Below are 18,919 nucleotides of genomic sequence, written 5' to 3'. Positions count from 1 at the left end.
AGAAAAAAAAAGTCATGACTTACCGAACATGAATGCAATGAAGCTTTTGGGGGGGGGGGAAGGGGTGTTCTTGTTTTTTTTTTGGTTTTCTATTTAAATCACTACTCGTGAATCTTTACAAATGTTGAATTATTTTGATATGGCAAAGGTTAACCACTCGGTTCCCTACACACTTTACCTGTATGTACAAATCGTTTAAAACAAATTTTAATTGTGATATTTTTCATATAAACTATGGAAATTTTTTTTTTTCATTGTACACAAATTTCCTCTCTTTTTGTAAAATCATAAGTAAAATTTCCTTCTGTGAGTCATGACTTACATGTACCAGACATGAATATGCAATGAAGCCTTTTTTTTGGGGGGGGGGTGTTCTTTTTTTAGCCCTAACTCCCTAGCATCTTTTACTAGGAACTGGACAAATTCCATCAAAATCCATCAATCTCTGTGCGTCCAATACAAAACTGTATTATGGAATCCACCACTGACGCACTGGTTGACATTCATGGACTTGCTCCACATGGCTTTTATCACAATAGCAGTACAGGAAGCTAGGCAAAATCAATCGGATACCCCTAGCACTGCTTCAGGCCATTAGGCCCAAATCCATCATATTCCATCAATATTTAGTCATGCCAGGCCTTCTGGACCAAGTCCCCCAAAATCCACCAAAATGTCGGGATGGATTTTGATGGAGTTGGGGTGGTTATAGTGAGGTACCTTAGTGAAAAAAATCGTGACACATTGGATAAAAGCACATTTTTTTCACCAAAGCATCTCCATGGTATACCTTTTCGAAAAAAAGACGGACGCAAAAAATTGGGTGATGGGAAGGGCATGTATGACGTCATTATGACGTCATCAGCTAATTATTAAATGAAAAAAATATAAATTGATAATAATCTTCAGAACTACAAGCATTACAACAAAAAATGTGGTATCAAATTAAAGGGGACAGCAAGGTCTTTCATTTGAGTGGTATGTCATGGGGAGGGAATATAGTTAAGGGTGATTTTGGTATAATTGGTTTGAACATTCTACCTTTTTATTACTTATGTGAACTGTTACTATCGTATTTCAGGACAGTCATCATGGATTGGACTGCTTGCATTATCTACATGCAAACTACACCAGAAAAACTATGTTGTCCACAAAAAGGTTTAAATTGTAACGCCGGAGAAGTATATGCTCAATTCCTGGCTAATGTTGAAGGGTTTAGGGCAATAAATGCATTGCCAGTTGATGTAGAATACGGAGCCGAAGGGACAGTAGAAACTTTTGTGGAAAATAATGCCTCGTGGCATCATTCCTGAGGTAATCATTTATGAGATAATCATGACGTAAGACATTGCATTTTAACGAATCATTGATCACAACAGGGGATAGGAGCGAGGGTCAAATGTACATGTACATACATGTTTAATTTAATACATTAAATTAGAAAACATCCCTCATTTTATCAAACTATTTGTATTTAAATCTTTTAAAGAACTAAGAACAAAATTGGCAACTGCACTGATTTCCTTGATCTCAGAAACGTATATTAAATGTAAAAAAACGGTCCATGGCTTATTCCTAACTAATATCTCAATTTTAATGTATAAGTGTGTAATAATTAGCCGATGACGTCATAATGATGTAATAAATGGCCCTTCCCATCATCCAATTTTTGTATCCTACCTTGTTTTCGAAAAGGTAAACAATGGAGATGCTTTGGTGTGAAAATGGTGCTTTTGTCCACCCGTGTCTCGATTTTATCACTAAGGTACCTCACTTTTCCGCTTATCTTTGGAACAAGTTTAAACATTTAAGATACTAATAATCAATTACAAAAACTCTTTTGGCATAGAATTTGAGCCTTTCTCTCTGACTTAAAAACAACATCTCACAATACCACATACTGTTTGCATGTTAAAACAAGGTGTCAAAGTGACTACCCAAAATCCATGATTTTAGCCGAAAAAACAGGTCTTTTGACCAAAAAGTTTTTTTTGACCCACAAAATCACCCTCAACTATATTCCATCCCAATGACATACCCCTCAAATGAAAGATCTTATTGTCCCCTTTAATTTGATACCAAATTTGTTGTTGAGATGCTTGCAGTTCTGAAGATTATTATTAATTTATATTTTTTCATGTAATAATTAGCTGATGACGTCATAATGACGTCATACATGCCCTTTCCATCATCCAATTTTTTGCGTCCGTCTTTTTTTCGAAAAGGTATACCATGGAGATGCTTTGGTGAAAAAATGGTGCTTTTGTCCACCGTGTAACGATCCTTAGCATTTTTGTTACTAATGTACCTCACTATTAGGGTTAAATCAGGGTTCTCAGCCACTCAAGATTTGAGGCTAAATAGTAACAAACAAATGTAGTTTGTTTTTGAGTCACAATTACCTCATGTAGTATTTCATAGAAGAATTTTGCAGATCCTCTGGCAAACTGCTTTCCATCTGACCGATATGCCCCAAAACCTATGAGCAAAAATAGGACACTGCAAAGGGATTCACTGGTGACCCAAGAAACCAAACAGGAGATCTGATTGTGCCAGCAACCAAGCCTATTAGGAACTTACGAGTAAACAATCAATTCCTCGAAGAACGCAAGTCACATAGTCCACAAATTTGGGACTCTCAATGCTGCGTATGAGAGTCCCAAAAACATGTATTGAAAACATGCAACACAAGTAAATAGACTGGCACATGAAACAACTAGTCCAACATCCATTTAGTACTGGATGAATCAAACTGTGTCAAAAAAAACCAAACGATACAGGTCTATTTCCACACATCTCTCCATAGTCTGCCACCAGACCACTGAATCAAGGGTCAATCTCAACAGTTGGACATGTACCAGTCTAGTCTTAGGCTTCAAACTGAAATAACTTGGCTTCACTTTAACGAAAAGTCTCCTTTGAAAACTGAATTGAGACTTCAAACTTCAAACTGGTGAAATACTGAGGACCTTGTCTTTGCCTAATGAACTTTTTTTTTGAGAATTTCGTCAGCTAAAGTGCGAGTAAAACTGGCCTGAATTAGTTCGCCAAGTTTTTCTGCACTCGAGGTCCCAGTTTGAAGTCACAGATCTTCCAACTCAATTCCTACTTGAATTGAATCAATTTCCAAATGACTCAATCTCAAATTGCTCACTGGTCACTGCGGAGAGCAACTCAACTCACTTGAGTTCCTCCTTCAACAAACAAAGATAATGCTGTGACTAAACGTTGTCACTTCCCTGATCTGGCGTGCTGTTACCTTAGCCAGTAAAGTTAAAACCTCCAGTAGAACAAAGACGGAATAAAATACAATCATAGCGATCATCGCGTCAAAGCGTACAATCCTAGCATCCACTAGGGAGACATCTGCGATCCAGCTAGCCAGTCTGTAACTTTCTCCCATCAAAGCGAGCAGCCAGTAAGGCAGCATCAGCCATCCGAAGCCTGGCCGTAGCCACGCCTCCATGTGGTGAAAGTACACGCCCATCATCACCGCGGCGACGCATCCGCAAACGGACGGGAGGTACAGGTTGGGTTGGGACAGTGCGCTCGGCGACTTCAAGTCTGACAGGATGCCTTCTAAGATGAAGAGGATGTTAGCGAGGACGAGGCAGGACAGCAGGAGCCAGCGGAGATGGTGGAAGGTGGAGTGGAGGGTGTAGGGTGTCTTGGTCCGTCTCAGTCCGGGAAGACATCCGTACACAAGGAGGAGGACGGATGACAGGAAGACGAAGCCAAGATGTGGGATGCAGCTCACATAGTCGGCAATGCAAATGGCGTCCCATACCATAGTGGAGTTGGCCGAGTCGCACCGTATGCATGAAGCATACATGATGGCCAGCGTGCAGAATGGCTGTGGGGCATGTAGAACTCGAGTCAGGCCTCAAGGCAGCAGCATCTGTTGAGAAAATAAGCGTACGGTTAAAAATCCATACTGGATCACTACTTTACCTGCCGCCAAGCACATCAATTTTCACCTCACCTTGTGATTTCACCCAAGAGGAATCTAGGAAGCTGTGTAAATGTGAAAAAATTGTGTTTTTAGAGCCCATTTTGGGTGCACATGTCGTGCAGAACTAAGCTGAAGCAGCCGGTCAAAACTGATTGAAGTGCATCGTACACGGAATAAACCACACCACCGTCGGATTTGTAACAATGTCGAGTGCAATTTGAGTCCCCCGCGCAAGTTTAAACTTGCGCACGGCATGCAAGTTTAAACTCCATGCGCAAGTTTAAACTTGCGCGAGGGACTCACGAAGCACGCAAATTGCACTGCGCCATTTTAATTTGCGTGCGCACATTACAACCTGCACAAAGGCGATCGCAATTTGAGAACCTTGCGGGCGGGATTTTCATTGATTAAGAAAAAAATGTTCAAAACACAAATACATGGAGAAATTAATTAATAAATAATGGAATAAATTAATGAACAAAGTAATAAATAAAAAGGGGAATTCAATTAGCGTCAATGAAAAAAAACATTGAGATTTAGCAGTGCTTATCAGAGAAGTTTTTGAGGGGGCGGGGGCGGGGAAGGGACCAGGGGAGGGACTAGCGGTGATTGCTTGGAAAGTATACTGAAGTTGATCAATTAAAAAAATACTAATTTGATTAATTTAGCAATTAATTAATTGGATGATACAATCATTCATATTGTTTTAAAAAATACTTTGCATAACATTTTGAACGCTGTGTACACTTCAAAAATGCATAATTTGAAAAAATTAATTAACTCATTACTATTTTAATTAACTAATTTAATTTATTACTTTAACAATTATTTCATTTGCAGGCTCAATAATTCATTATTAATGTTTACATGCTTTAACTTAAATCGCTATGCATATAAGATGGTAATTATTTTTTAAAAGTAGCCTAGTTATTAATGATTAGTTAATTAATTCAATGTTTTAATTTAATTAATTAATTAGACTTAATAAAAAAAAGGTCGTTTATTTATTAAACAAAAATCCCACTGAGCCATAACAATAAAATACACATCATGATAAAAAGTGCATTGTTCGCATACTGAGTCAATATGCCATTGCCAGTACTTACGTACAGTCTTTACCGGCAGAACATTTTCATTTTTTCAAACCTCTAAACTCTCCTTCCACACATTGTTTGGCTCCAGTATTTCACAGGCATTATTTTGACATGGTTAGGTACCTGTAGGGTGGGTTCAAATTTCTGAAAGTCAAACAAAAATGAGAAATTTACCAGAATTTCGCTCACCAAGATTCACAGAAAGTTTACTCTGCTGTCTCGTTAGCTGTCAACTGAGGGCGCTGTGCTCACAGACAGCTGATCAGCCAGCACTAGATATGCTAGAGCGAAGTTCTCTGTGATCTTGGTGAGCGAAATTCTGGTAAATTTCACGTTTTTGTTTGACTTTTCAGAGATTTGAACCCCTTAGATGTACCTAACCCTGTCAAAATAATACCTGCGAAATACTGGGGCCAAACATTCTGTGACAGGAGAGTTTGGAGGTTTGAAATAATTGAGAATTTTGGTTTGTAAACGTGGACCGAAAATTAGCTACATTTTGTTATTTGTAGCCTGCAGGCCTAGCCGAAGACTTTCTCACTCAATGGTTGAGACAGGAATTTCTCAGAACTGTGGGGTTTTTTTTGCTTTTTTTCTCCGGGGGGGGGGGGGGGGGGCAGTAATTTGATGGATTGCCACAAAAGTGAATGCAATTAGGCAAGAGATAGGCCCTGGTTTTTATTTTATTTCCTTGTATCAGTTAAATTTTGCGGGAAAATTTCTGTTAACGTAAACAAACCTATAAAAATTTTACAACTTTTGAGAATACTTTCTTGTTTCTGTCATGATATGTACCCAAGGCAAGAAACTTCAAAGTTTTAACAATAATGGTTGCCATGGAAACTGTTATCATTAACGTTTTTGCCTGTATATTTAATGCATTTTCAACCATTTTTGTTAAAAAATTAACTAGGCCTATTCAGCTTCTTGTGACCGTTTTCAGCGAATACTACTCCAATGATTAGGTTCGTTTTATTTGATTCATTATTTTTATTTGATCAACTGTTGTTTACATAATTTACCACAGAAGTAAACAAACCATAGATAGATTAAACATGTTAATTAAGAGATATATATACTTTTTATATGTAAGTTTAAATAATTTGCTGCCTGTAAGTTGTTGGAAAGTATTTTTGTTGGATATGTCCGAAAAGTTCATTTGCCATGGTGACCAAAACAAAATGAACACTGTATCCAAGGAGTATAAGCACATTTCCCCAGCTAATTTAATGTACGAGAATACTACAAATTACTTTTTCAATGCACAATGTGGCATATGTGCACGCGGCACAGCCAGTGGTGGTGCTACCGGGGAGGGGGGGGGGGGGGGGGGGGGGGGGCATGAGGGGCATTTGCCCCCAAGTTTTGTCCTTCCCCCGCAGTTTGTCCCCCCCCCCCCCATTTTCCTTGAAAACTTTATCTACCAATTTTTTAAATTATATTGATTTTCTTCAGTGATTTATACAATTTGGGGCCAATGAAAGCATTAAAACATCGTTACTTAAGACATGCATTTATAGAGCCGTAGACAGTGCGCAGCCAACGTCTGTACATTTGTTATACATTTGTTATACGTTCTTAACATTCTCAGATGACATCCTCTGTAGGGAAAATACAACATTTGCAAACACCGAAAAATAAAACTACCAAGTCTAAAGCAACCTGTAAAATAATGGCACCAGGTGCGAAGTCATTTCCAAGAATAATGGTACTTTTGTGTACATTTCCAAGGGTGGTCAGCCGACCACTGTTGGAAAAACCAAAATATTTTGCGACAAATTTACCGTGTTTTTTTTTTAAGTCCAAATTTTGTTTGCTATTGGTTCCATGTTCATGAATGGGTTCAGGCCATAGAATAGTTTCCTTACACCTTACAATTTTCCTTACAGTTTTTCTTGGTTTTTCCAGCATTTTCGAACACAAAACTTCAAACATGTCAGTTTAACAATATTTGATCTACATGTATATTAACCCCCCAAATAGTTCATTTCTGAAAATTACAGCAAAAGCCAATGATGTACATTCCATTTAATCAATCAGGAGTGTACACCACCATAAAAGGGCCCAAGCCACATCTCCTGCCACTTCAGGTTGCTGCACACACGTTAAGTGTCACCACAGAGATTGTCCTTATTGCCTAGTAATGCCCACCCACCCACCCTCTTATGACTGATGTGTGGTCTCCTTTGTGCGATATTTTTCCTTTCTTCGTTCTTTTTATTTTTCCTTTACCCGGCCTGACAAATCCTGAAAATGCTACTCAAGCAGAATGCGAGGCCACTGGTCTGGAACATGTCCATTCGCCCAAGTTAGCGGTCAATCCTCTCAGTTCACCAGACCAAGAGCCACAGCCAGTCCAGCCATGGGTTACTTCAACAGGTTCCACGTCCCTGTCTCGCAAAGAGCCCTGTCCCCCATTGACGGAGCCAGCACAATGTCCGCCAAAGGTGCATCAAGTGTTTTAGGGTCAGCAACCATCAGTTCAAGTCCCCAACTCCCAGCGGGATCATCCTAGAAAGCCGCAAAAAGTTAGAAGACAAGTTTGGCGATGTATTTCAGTAATGCTCTTATAAATCCTATACTTCCAAAGAATTAGAATCAGACGCTATGTTGGTGAAATGACGATTAAAACAACACCTGAAATTCTGGTGAAAGATCGGATCTCCACAAATGATACTATCTGTTTTAAGTAATGGTTACATGATTCTGTTTACAGAGTACCCTCTTCCTATGTTATGCCATAATAATCAACCTGCTATCAGTGATGCTAGATTTGTCACTGAATCAGTCCTAGATATCCTTGTTTCTGGCAGAATAAAAGAGAAATCCCATCCATCCTATATCTTGAGCCCCTTATCAGTGGCCACCCAGGCATCTAGCAAGAACAGATTAATCTTGAATCAGAGTAAACTCATTAAGTATGTCAGGAAAAAACATTTTAAGATGGACAAGTATCGAAGGACAGATATATCCAGCGAGATATTAATGAGTGCCTGTCAATCTCTAAATCAGTTTTGTCCTAAGGTATAAAGAAAGTTGTAAAAGTCCCTGTTTGTAATGCCTGCTTGAATAAATTATGCGCAGATATTCTTCACTTAATATTGTGCACCGTATTTAATCGCTAGGAGTAAATAATCAAGAATTGAAGAAGTCAATGTGTGTATATATGTGGGAGTTACCGATTTTGATCTAGAAAGAAGGGAAATTGTGAATTTTTGAGTATTTATGCCTTTTTCCGAGTCATGTCTTCTCAGATAAATTTTGCATGCAGACTTATTAAGAGCCAGAGACTAAACATGTTACATTCACATACAGAGTATACCTGCTTAATGTGGTTATTGTGTTGTTCTAACCAAAATTTGTAGGCTGTAGTTTTTAAGATTGTTAAGTTCGTAATACTTGATCAAGAATTGAAGAAGACAAAAAAAGTGTTTATATTTTCATTATCATTTTCTTTGCCTGAGAAATACAAAAAGTGTGAATGTGCAGTATTTTATGCCCGTTCATAAATTAAGTGTTCCAGATTTTGTTTTTTCTTGTGGATTAATTTAGATCCGCAAAGGTTAATATTTTGTTGTTATTAATAATATAAAACAGAGAAAGTACTCTTAATATTATCGAGATGAGTGAAAGTGCAAAGCCGATTCCTACAAGGCCAGTAACGATATAACTATATTTGTATATTTTTAGTATTTGATCATAGCAGTTCGATTAACATATAAGTTATAGAGAATTGAGCAAAAAAAGAAATGGTGTTTATTTTGTTTGATCAGGCTGAGTGCTGAACAGTATTGAGGTGGAAGAGTTGTTACCAGGCCACGTCCTGAAGAGCCTAAAGGGCTTGAGCAAATTGCAGCATTCTCGCAGACCAAAGTACTTTTTTTACGATTTACTGTATTACTTCGACCATTACTATTACATTAACATTATTATTAATTCAATCCAAAAGAATACACTTTAAATTATATGCAACTGAAGATTATATTTCAAAGACAAACATTCCGATTTATCTAAGTAACTGCTCACTTTTAAATTGTAATGAATTATTTGTCTTAAGACAAAATTCTGATGATCTTAATTTGTTGTAACCTATTTTTTTTAGAAAACAGCTTATTTTAATTTTCAAGAAAAGAAATACGATATAACTATATCATTTAGTTATTACTTTAGAAGGAGCTTTATTTAGAAAGTATATTAATGAGTAAAATGTTGTTTTTTGGCTAACAAACACTTAACGTCATAGTGCAAGACCTACACCCATGCTGCCAATAAATTAATCCAACCTTATCTTATTGTGTCCTCTTTCTCTGGTCTCTCATACAATTAATCTACAATTAAAAAGGTTTTAATTGACCTAAAAAGTAATAAAAACTTTATAATTGAAAATTCCACCCTGGGATTGAACCCGCAACCTCCAGATTTAGAGTCAGAAGTCCATACCACTGGACTAAGCACAATTTCACACTTTAGTGGTTACAAAATTAACTTTAAAGATGCAATTGACCTAAAAAGTAATAAAATTTTCAAATCTAAAATTCCCAGCCTAGGATTAAACCTGCAATCTCCAGATTTAGAATCAGCAGTTTATACCACTGGACTAAGCACCATTTCACACTTTTTAGTGGTTATGAAATTAAATATAAAGTTGCAATTCACCTAAAAAATAATAAAATTTTAAAATTTAAAATTCCCAGCCTGGGATTGAACCCGCAACCTCCAGATTTAGAGTCTGCAGTCCGTACCACATGACTAAGCACAATTTCACACTTTTTAGAGGTTAAAAAATTAACTAGAAAGTTTCAATTGACCCTAAAAAGTAATACAATTTTAAAATTTAAAATTCCCAGCTAGGGATTGAACCCGCAACCTCCTGATTAAGAATCAGCAGTCTATACCACTGGACTAAGCACCATTTCACACTTTTTAGTGGATTAGAAATTAAATATAAAGTTTCAATTGACCTAAAAAATAATAAAATTTTGAAATCTAAAATTCCCAGCCTGGGATTGAACCCGCAACCTCCAGATTTAGAATCAGCAGTTTATACCACTGGACTAAGCATCATTTCACACTTTTTAGAGGTTAAGAAATTCAATATAAAGTTTGAATTGACCCAAAAAATAATAAAACTTTGAAATCTAAAATTCCCAGCCTGGGATTGAACCAACAACCTCCAGATTTAAAATCAGCAGTTTATACCACTGGACTAAGCACCATTTCACACTTTTTTAGTGGTTAAGAAATTAAATATAAAGTTGCAATTGAATTAAAAAATAATAAAATTTTGAAATCTAAAATTCCCAGCCTGGGATTGAACCCGCAACCTCCAGATTTAGAATCAGCAGTCTATACCACTGGACTAAGCACCATTTCACACTTTTCAGTGGTTAAGAAATTCAATATAAAGTTTCAATTGACCCAAAAACTAATAAAACTTTGAAATCTAAAATTCCCAGTCTGGGATTGAACCTGCAACCTCCAGATTAAGAATCAGCAGTTTATACCACTGGACTAAGCACCATTTCACACTTTTTTGAGGTTAAGAAATTCAATATAAAGTTTGAATTGACCCAAAAAATAATAAAACTTTGAAATCTAAAATTCCCAGCCTGGGATTGAACCTGCAACCTCCAGATTTAGAATCAGCAGTCTATACCACTGGACTAAGGACCATTTCACACTTTTTAGAGGTTAAGAAATTCAATATAAAGTTTCAATTGACCTAAAAAATAATAAAATTTTAAAATCTAAAATTCCCAGCTTGGGATTGAACCCACAACCTCCAGATTTAGAATCAGCAGTTTATACCACTGGACTAAGCACCGTTTCACACTTTTTAGAGGTTAAGAAATTCAATATAAAGTTTCAATTGACCTAAAAAATATTAAAATTTTGAAATCTAAAATTCCCAGTCTGGGATTGAACCTGCAACCTCCAGATTAAGAATCAGCAGTTTATACCACTGGACTAAGCACCATTTCACACTTTTTAGTGGTTATGAAATTAAATATAAAGTTTCACTTGACCTAAAAAATAATAAAACTTTGAAATCTAAAATTCCCAGCCTGGGATTGAACCCGCAACCTCCAGATTTAGAATCAGCAGTTTATACCACTGGACTAAGCACCATTTCACACTTTTTAGTGGTTATGAAATTAAATATAAAGTTTCACTTGACCTAAAAAATAATAAAACTTTGAAATCTAAAATTCCCAGCCTGGGATTGAACCCGCAACCTCCAGATTTAGAATCAGCAGTTTATACCACTGGACTAAGCACCATTTCACACTTTTTAGTGGTTAAGAAATTCAATATAAAGTTTCAATTGACCTAAAAAATAATAAAACTTTGAAATCTAAAATTCCCAGCCTGGAATTGAACCCGCAACCTCCAGATTTAGAGACTGCAGTCCGTACCACTGGACAAAGCACCATTTTACACTTTTTAGTGGTGATGAAATTAAATATAAAGTTTCAATTGACCTAAAAAATAATAAAACTTTGAAATCTAAAATTCCCAGCCTGGGATTGAACCCGCAACCTCCAGATTTAGAATCAGCAGTTTATACCACTGGACTAAGCACCATTTCACACTTTTTAGAGGTTAAGAAATTCAATATAAAGTTTGAATTGACCCAAAAAATAATAAAACTTTGAAATCTAAAATTCCCAGCCTGGGATTGAACCTGCAACCTCCAGATTTAGAATCAGCAGTCTATACCACTGGACTAAGGACCATTTCACACTTTTTAGAGGTTAAGAAATTCAATATAAAGTTTCAATTGACCTAAAAAATAATAAAATTTTAAAATCTAAAATTCCCAGCTTGGGATTGAACCCACAACCTCCAGATTTAGAATCAGCAGTTTATACCACTGGACTAAGCACCATTTCACACTTTTTAGTGGTTAAGAAATTCAATATAAAGTTTCAATTGACATAAACAATAATAAAATTTTGAAATCTAAAATTCCCAGCCTGGGATTGAACCGGCAACCTCCAGATTTAAAATCAGCAGTTTATACCACTGGACTAAGCACCATTTCACAATTTTTAGAGGATAAGAAATTCAATATAAAGTTTCAATTGACCCCAAAAATAATAAAACTTTGAAATCTAAAATTCCCAGCCTGGGATTGAACCCGCAACCTCCAGATTGAGTATGAGCAGTTTATACCACTGGACTAAGCACCATTTCACACTTTTTAGTGGTTAAGAAATTAAATATAAAGTTTCAATTGACCTAAAAAATAATAAAACTTTGAAATCCCCAGCCTGGAATTGAACCCACAACCTCCAGATTCAGATTCAGCAGTTTATACCACTGGACTAAGCACCATTTCACACTTTTTAGTGGTTAAGAAATTCAATATAAAGTTTCAATTGACTTAAAAAATAATAAAACTTTGAAATCTAAAATTCCCAGCCTGGAATTGAACCCGAAAGCTCCAGATTTAGAATCAGCAGTTTATACCACTGGACTAAGAACCATTTCACACATTTTAGTGGTTAAGAAATTCAATATAAAGTTTCAATTGACCTAAAAAATAATAAAACTTTGAAATCTAAAATTCCCAGCCTGGAATTGAACCCGCAACCTCCAGATTTAGAGACTGCAGTCTGTACCACTGGACAAAGCACCATTTTACACTTTTTAGTGGTTATGAAATTAAATATAAAGTTTCAATTGACCTAAAAAATAATAAAATTTTGAAATCTATAATTCCCAGCCTGGGATTGAACCCGCAACCTCCATATTTAGAATCAGCAGTTTATACCACTGGACTAAGCACCATTTCACACTTTTTAGAGGTTAAGAAATTCAATATAAAGTTTCATTGACCTAAAAAATAATAAAATTTTGAAATCTAAAATTCCCAGCCTGGGATTGAACCTGCAACCTCCAGATTTAGAATCAGCAGTTTATACCACTGGACTAAGCACCATTTCACACTTTTTAGAGGTTAAGAAATTCAATATAAAGTTTCAATTGACCTAAAAAATAATAAAACTTTGAATTTTTTTTTTAAATTCCCAGCCTGGGATTGAACCCACAACCTCCAGATTAAGAATCAGTAGTTTATACCACTGAACCAGGCAAATTTCACGCTTTTTAGGGGTTAAGAAATTCAATATAAAGTATGAATTGACCCAAAAATAATAAAACTTTGAAATCTCAAATTCCCAGCCTGGGATTGAACCTGCAACCTCCAGATTTAGAATCAGCAGTCTATACCACTGGACTAAGGACCATTTCACACTTTTTAGAGGTTAAGAAATTCAATATAAAGTTTGAATTGACCTAAACAATAATAAAACTTTGAAATCTAAAATTCCCAGCCAGGGATTGAACCCGCAACCTCCAGATTTAGAATCAGCAGTTTATACCACTGGACTAAGCACCATTTCACACTTTTTAGTGGTTAAGAAATTCAATATAAAATTTCAATTGACCTAAAAAATAATAAAACTTTGAAATCTAAAATTCCCAGCCTGGAATTGAACCACCAACCTCCAGATTTAGAATCAGCAGTTTATACCACTGGACTAAGCACCATTTCACACTTTCTAGAGGTTAAGAAATTCAATATAAAGTTTCAATTGACCTAAAAAATAATAAAATTTTGAAATCTAAAATTCCCAGTCTGGGATTGAACCTGCAACCTCCAGATTAAGAATCAGCAGTTTATACCACTGGACTAAGCACCATTTCACACTTTTTAGTGGTTATGAAATTAAACATAAAGTTTCACTTGACCTAAAAAATAATAAAACTTTGAAATCTAAAATTCCCAGCCTGGGATTGAACCCGCAACCTCCAGATTTAGAATCAGCAGTTTATACCACTGGACTAAGCACCATTTCACACTTTTTAGTGGTTATGAAATTAAATATAAAGTTTCACTTGTCCTAAAAAATAATAAAACTTTGAAATCTAAAATTCCCAGCCTGGGATTGAACCCGCAACCTCCAGATTTAGAATCAGCAGTTTATACCACTGGACTAAGCACCATTTCACACTTTTTAGTGGTTATGAAATTAAATATAAAGTTTCAATTGACCTAAAAAATAATAAAATTTTGAAATCTAAAATTCCCAGCCTGGGATTGACCCCGCAACCTCCAGATTTAAAATCAGCAGTTTATACCACTGGACTAAGCACCGTTTCACACTTTTTAGAGGTTAAGAAATTAAATATAAAGTTTCAATTGACCTAAAAAATAATAAAATTTTGAAATCTAAAATTCCCTGCCTGGGATTGAACCTGCAACCTCCAGATTAAGAATCAGCAGTCTATACCACTGAACCAGGCAAATTTCACACTTTTTAGTGGTTAAGAAATTAAATATAAAGTTTCAATTGACCTAAAAAATAATAAAATTTTGAAATCTAAAATTCCCTGCCTGGGATTGAACCCGCAACCTCCAGATTTAGAATCAGCAGTCTATACCACTGGACTAAGCACATTTCACACTTTTTAGAGGTCAAGAAATTAAATATAAAGTTTCAATTGACCTAAAAAATAATAAAATTTTGAAATCTAAAATTTCCAGCCTGGGATTGAACCCACAACCTCCAGATTTAGAGACTGTAGTCTGTACCACTGGACAAAGCACCATTTTACACTTTTTAGTGGTTATGAAATTAAATATAAAGTTTCAATTGACCTAAAAAATAATAAAATTTTGAAATCTATAATTCCCAGCCTGGGATTGAACCCGCAACCTCCAGATTTAGAATCAGCAGTTTATACCACTGGACTACGCACCATTTCACACTTTCTAGAGGTTAAGAAATTCAATATAAAGTTTCATTGACCTAAAAAATAATAAAATTTTGAAATCTAAAATTCCCAGCCTGGGATTGAACCCACAACCTCCAGATTTAGAATCAGCAGTTTATACCACTGGACTAAGCACCGTTTCACACTTTTTAGAGGTTAAGAAATTCAATATAAAGTTTCAATTGACCTAAAAAATAATAAAACTTTGAATTTTTTTTTTAAAATTCCCAGCCTGGGATTGAACCCACAACCTCCAGATTAAGAATCAGTAGTCTATACCACTGAACCAGGCAAATTTCACGCTTTTTAGGGGTTAAGAAATTCAATATAAAGTATGAATTGACCCAAAAAATAATAAAACTTTGAAATCTAAAATTCCCAGCCTGGGATTGAACCTGCAACCTCCAGATTTAGAATCAGCAGTCTATACCACTGGACTAAGCACCATTTCACACTTTTTAGAGGTTAAGAAATTCAATATAAAGTTTCAATTGACCTAAAAAATAATAAAATTTTAAAATCTAAAATTCCGAGCCTGGGATTGAACCCGCAACCTCCAGATTTAGAGACTGCAGTCCATACCACTGGACAAAGCACCATTTCACACTTTTTAGTGGTTATGAAATTAAATATAAAGTTTCACTTGACCTAAAAAATAATAAAACTTTGAAATCTAAAATTCCCAGCCTGGGATTGAACCCGCAACCTCCAGATTTAGAATCAGCAGTTTATACCACTGGACTAAGCACCATTTCACACTTTTTTAGTGGTTAAGAAATTCAATATAAAGTTTCAATTGACCTAAAAAATAATAAAACTTTGAAATCTAAAATTCCCAGCCTGGAATTGAACCCGCAACCTCCAGATTTAGAATCAGCAGTCTATACCACTGGACTAAGGACCATTTCACACTTTTTAGAGGTTAAGAAATTCAATATAAAGTTTCAATTGACCTAAAAAATAATAAAATTTTAAAATCTAAAATTCCCAGCCTGGGATTGAACCCACAACCTCCAGATTTAGAATCAGCAGTTTATACCACTGGACTAAGCACCATTTCACACTTTTTTGTGGTTAAGAAATTCAATATAAAGTTTCAATTGACCTAAAAAATGATAAAACTTTGAAATCTAAAATTCCCAGCCTGGAATTGAACCCACAACCTCCAGATTTAGAATCAGCAGTTTATACCACTGGACTAAGCACCATTTCACACTTTTTAGTGGTTAAGAAATTCAATATAAAGTTTCAATTGACTTAAAAAATAATAAAACTTTGAAATCTAAAATTCCCAGCCTGGAATTGAACCGGCAACCTCCAGATTTAAAATCAGCAGTTGATACCACTGGACTAAGCACCGTTTCACACTTTTTTAGAGGTTAAGAAATTCAATATAAAGTTTGAATTGACCCAAAAAATTATAAAACTTTGAAATCTAAAATTCCCAGCCTGGGATTGAACCCACAACCTCCAGATTTAGAATCAGCAGTTTATACCACTGGACTAAGCACCATTTCACACTTTTTAGTGGTTAAGAAATTCAATATAAAGTTTCAATTGACCTAAAAAATAATAAAACTTTGAAATCTAAAATTCCCAGCCTGGAATTGAACCCACAACCTCCAGATTTAGAATCAGCAGTTTATACCACTGGACTAAGCACCATTTCACACTTTTTAGTGGTTAAGAAATTCAATATAAAGTTTCAATTGACTTAAAAAATAATAAAACTTTGAAATCTAAAATTCCCAGCCTGGAATTGAACCCGCAACCTCCAGATTTAGAATCAGCAGTTTATACCACTGGACTAAGCACCATTTCACACTTTTTAGTGGTTAAGAAATTCAATATAAAGTTTCGATTGACCTAAAAAATAATAAACCTTTGAAATCTAAAATTCCCAGCCTGGAATTGAACCCGCAACCTCCAGATTTAGAGACTGCAGTCTGTACCACTGGACAAAGCACCATTTTACACTTTTTAGTGGTTATGAAATTAAATATAAAGTTTCAATTGACCTAAAAAATAATAAAATTTTGAAATCTATAATTCCCAGCCTGGGATTGAACCCGCAACCTCCAGATTTAGAATCAGCAGTTTATACCACTGGACAAAGCACCGTTTCACACTGTTTAGAGGTTAAGAAATTCAATATAAAGTTTCATTGACCTAAAAAATAATAAAATTTTGAAATCTAAAATTCCCAGCCTGGGATTGAACCCGCAACCTCCAGATTTAGAATCAGCAGTTTATACCACTGGACTAAGGACCATTTCACACTTTTTAGAGGTTAAGAAATTCAATATAAAGTTTCAATTGACCTAAAAAATAATAAAATTTTAAAATCTAAAATTCCCAGGCTGGGATTGAACCCACAACCTCCAGATTTAGAATCAGCAGTTTATACCACTGGACTAAGCACCATTTCACACTTTTTAGTGGTTAAGAAATTCAATATAAAGTTTCAATTGACCTAAACAATTAAAAAATTGTTGAAATCTAAAATTCCCAGCCTGGGATTGAACCGGCAACCTCCAGATTTAAAATCAGCAGTTTATACTACTGGACTAAGCACCGTTTCACACTTTTTTAGAGTTTAAGAAATTCAATATAAAGTTTGAATTGACCAAAAAATAATAAAACTTTGAAATCTAAAATTCCCAGCCTGGGATTGAACCCACAACCTCCAGATTTAGAATCAGCAGTTTATACCACTGGACTAAGCACCATTTCACACTTTTTAGTGGTTAAGAAATTCAATATAAAGTTTCAATTGACCTAAAAAATAATAAAACTTTGAAATCTAAAATTCCCAGCCTGGAATTGAACCCACAACCTCCAGATTTAGAATCAGCAGTTTATACCACTGGACTAAGCACCATTTCACACTTTTTAGTGGTTAAGAAATTCAATATAAAGTTTCAATTGACTTAAAAAATAATAAAACTTTGAAATCTAAAATTCCCAGCCTGGGATTGAACCCGCAACCTCCAGATTTAGAATCAGCAGTTTATACCACTGGACTAAGCACCATTTCACACTTTTTAGTGGTTAAGAAATTCAATATAAAGTTTCGATTGACCTAAAAAATAATAAACCTTTGAAATCTAAAATTCCCAGCCTGGAATTGAACCCGCAACCTCCAGATTTAGAGACTGCAGTCTGTACCACTGGACAAAGCACCATTTTACACTTTTTAGTGGTTATGAAATTAAATATAAAGTTTCCATTGACCTAAAAAATAATAAAACTTTGAAATCTAAAATTCCCAGCCTGGAATTGAACCCACAACCTCCAGATTTAGAATCAGCAGTCTATACCACTGGACTAAGGACCATTTCACACTTTTTAGTGGTTAAGAAATTCAATATAAAGTTTCAATTGACTTAAAAAATAATAAAACTTTGAAATCTAAAATTCCCAGCCTGGGATTGAACCCGCAACCTCCAGATTTAGAATCAGCAGTTTATACCACTGGACTAAGCACCATTTCACACTTTTTAGTGGTTAAGAAATTCAATATAAAGTTTCAATTGACCTAAAAAATAATAAAACTTTGAAATCTAAAATTCCCAGCCTGGAATTGAACCGGCAACCTCCAGATTTAGAGACTGCAGTCTGTACCACTGGACAAAGCACCATTTTACACTTTTTAGTGGTTATGAAATTAAATATAAAGTTTCAATTGACCTAAAAAATAATACAATTTTGAAATCTATAATTCCCAGCCTGGGATTGAACCCGCAACCTCCATATTTAGAATCAGCAGTTTATACCACTGGACTAAGCACCATTTCACACTTTTTAGAGGTTAAGAAATTCAATATAAAGTTTCATTGACCTAAAAAATAATAAAATTTTGAAATCTAAAATTCCCAGCCTGGGATTGAACCGGCAACCTCCAGATTTAGAGACTGCAGTCTGTACCACTGGACAAAGCACCATTTTACACTTTTTAGTGGTTATGAAATTAAATATAAAGTTTCAATTGACCTAAAAAATAATAAAATTTTGAAATCTATAATTCCCAGCCTGGGATTGAACCCGCAACCTCCATATTTAGAATCAGCAGTTTATACCACTGGACTAA

The 18,919-nt window shown here is 35.3% G+C and overlaps 1 protein-coding gene and 1 long non-coding RNA gene across 6 annotated transcripts in view; one reads left to right on the top strand and one right to left on the bottom strand.

Annotated features, from left to right (window-relative positions):
- The window catches only part of LOC119726726 (ATP-binding cassette sub-family C member 9-like), a 45,412-nt gene extending 40,132 nt beyond the window's left edge, over nt 1-5,280 (bottom strand). For 3 of the 5 annotated variants that reach the window (XM_038198548.1, XM_038198545.1, XM_038198549.1), the window contains exons 1-3: nt 5,221-5,278; nt 3,260-3,898; nt 2,403-2,479 (exon numbers count right to left, since the gene is read on the bottom strand). In XM_038198548.1, coding sequence (XP_038054476.1) covers nt 2,403-2,479; nt 3,260-3,832 — 650 coding nt within the window. In that variant the 5' untranslated portion in view covers nt 3,833-3,898; nt 5,221-5,278. Of the gene's footprint in view, nt 1-2,402; nt 2,480-3,259; nt 3,899-3,982; nt 4,010-5,220 lie in introns of those variants that run through there. The other 2 variants (XM_038198546.1, XM_038198547.1) reach the window with 2 other exon arrangements.
- Nucleotides 5,281-5,336: 56 nt separating this feature from the next.
- LOC119726727 lies at nt 5,337-9,333 on the top strand. Its single transcript, XR_005270854.1, has 2 exons — nt 5,337-5,368; nt 7,315-9,333. It is a non-coding gene; the product is annotated as an uncharacterized LOC119726727 (long non-coding RNA).
- Nucleotides 9,334-18,919: the final 9,586 nt, after the last annotated feature.

The sequence above is a fragment of the Patiria miniata genome, unplaced genomic scaffold (genome assembly GCF_015706575.1).
Source record: "Patiria miniata isolate m_02_andy unplaced genomic scaffold, ASM1570657v1 HiC_scaffold_2, whole genome shotgun sequence".
NCBI classification, from domain to species: Eukaryota; Metazoa; Echinodermata; class Asteroidea; order Valvatida; family Asterinidae; genus Patiria; species Patiria miniata.
The sequence above is the reverse complement of the archived record's forward strand: the minus strand, read 5'-3'. Positions and strand labels throughout refer to the sequence as shown.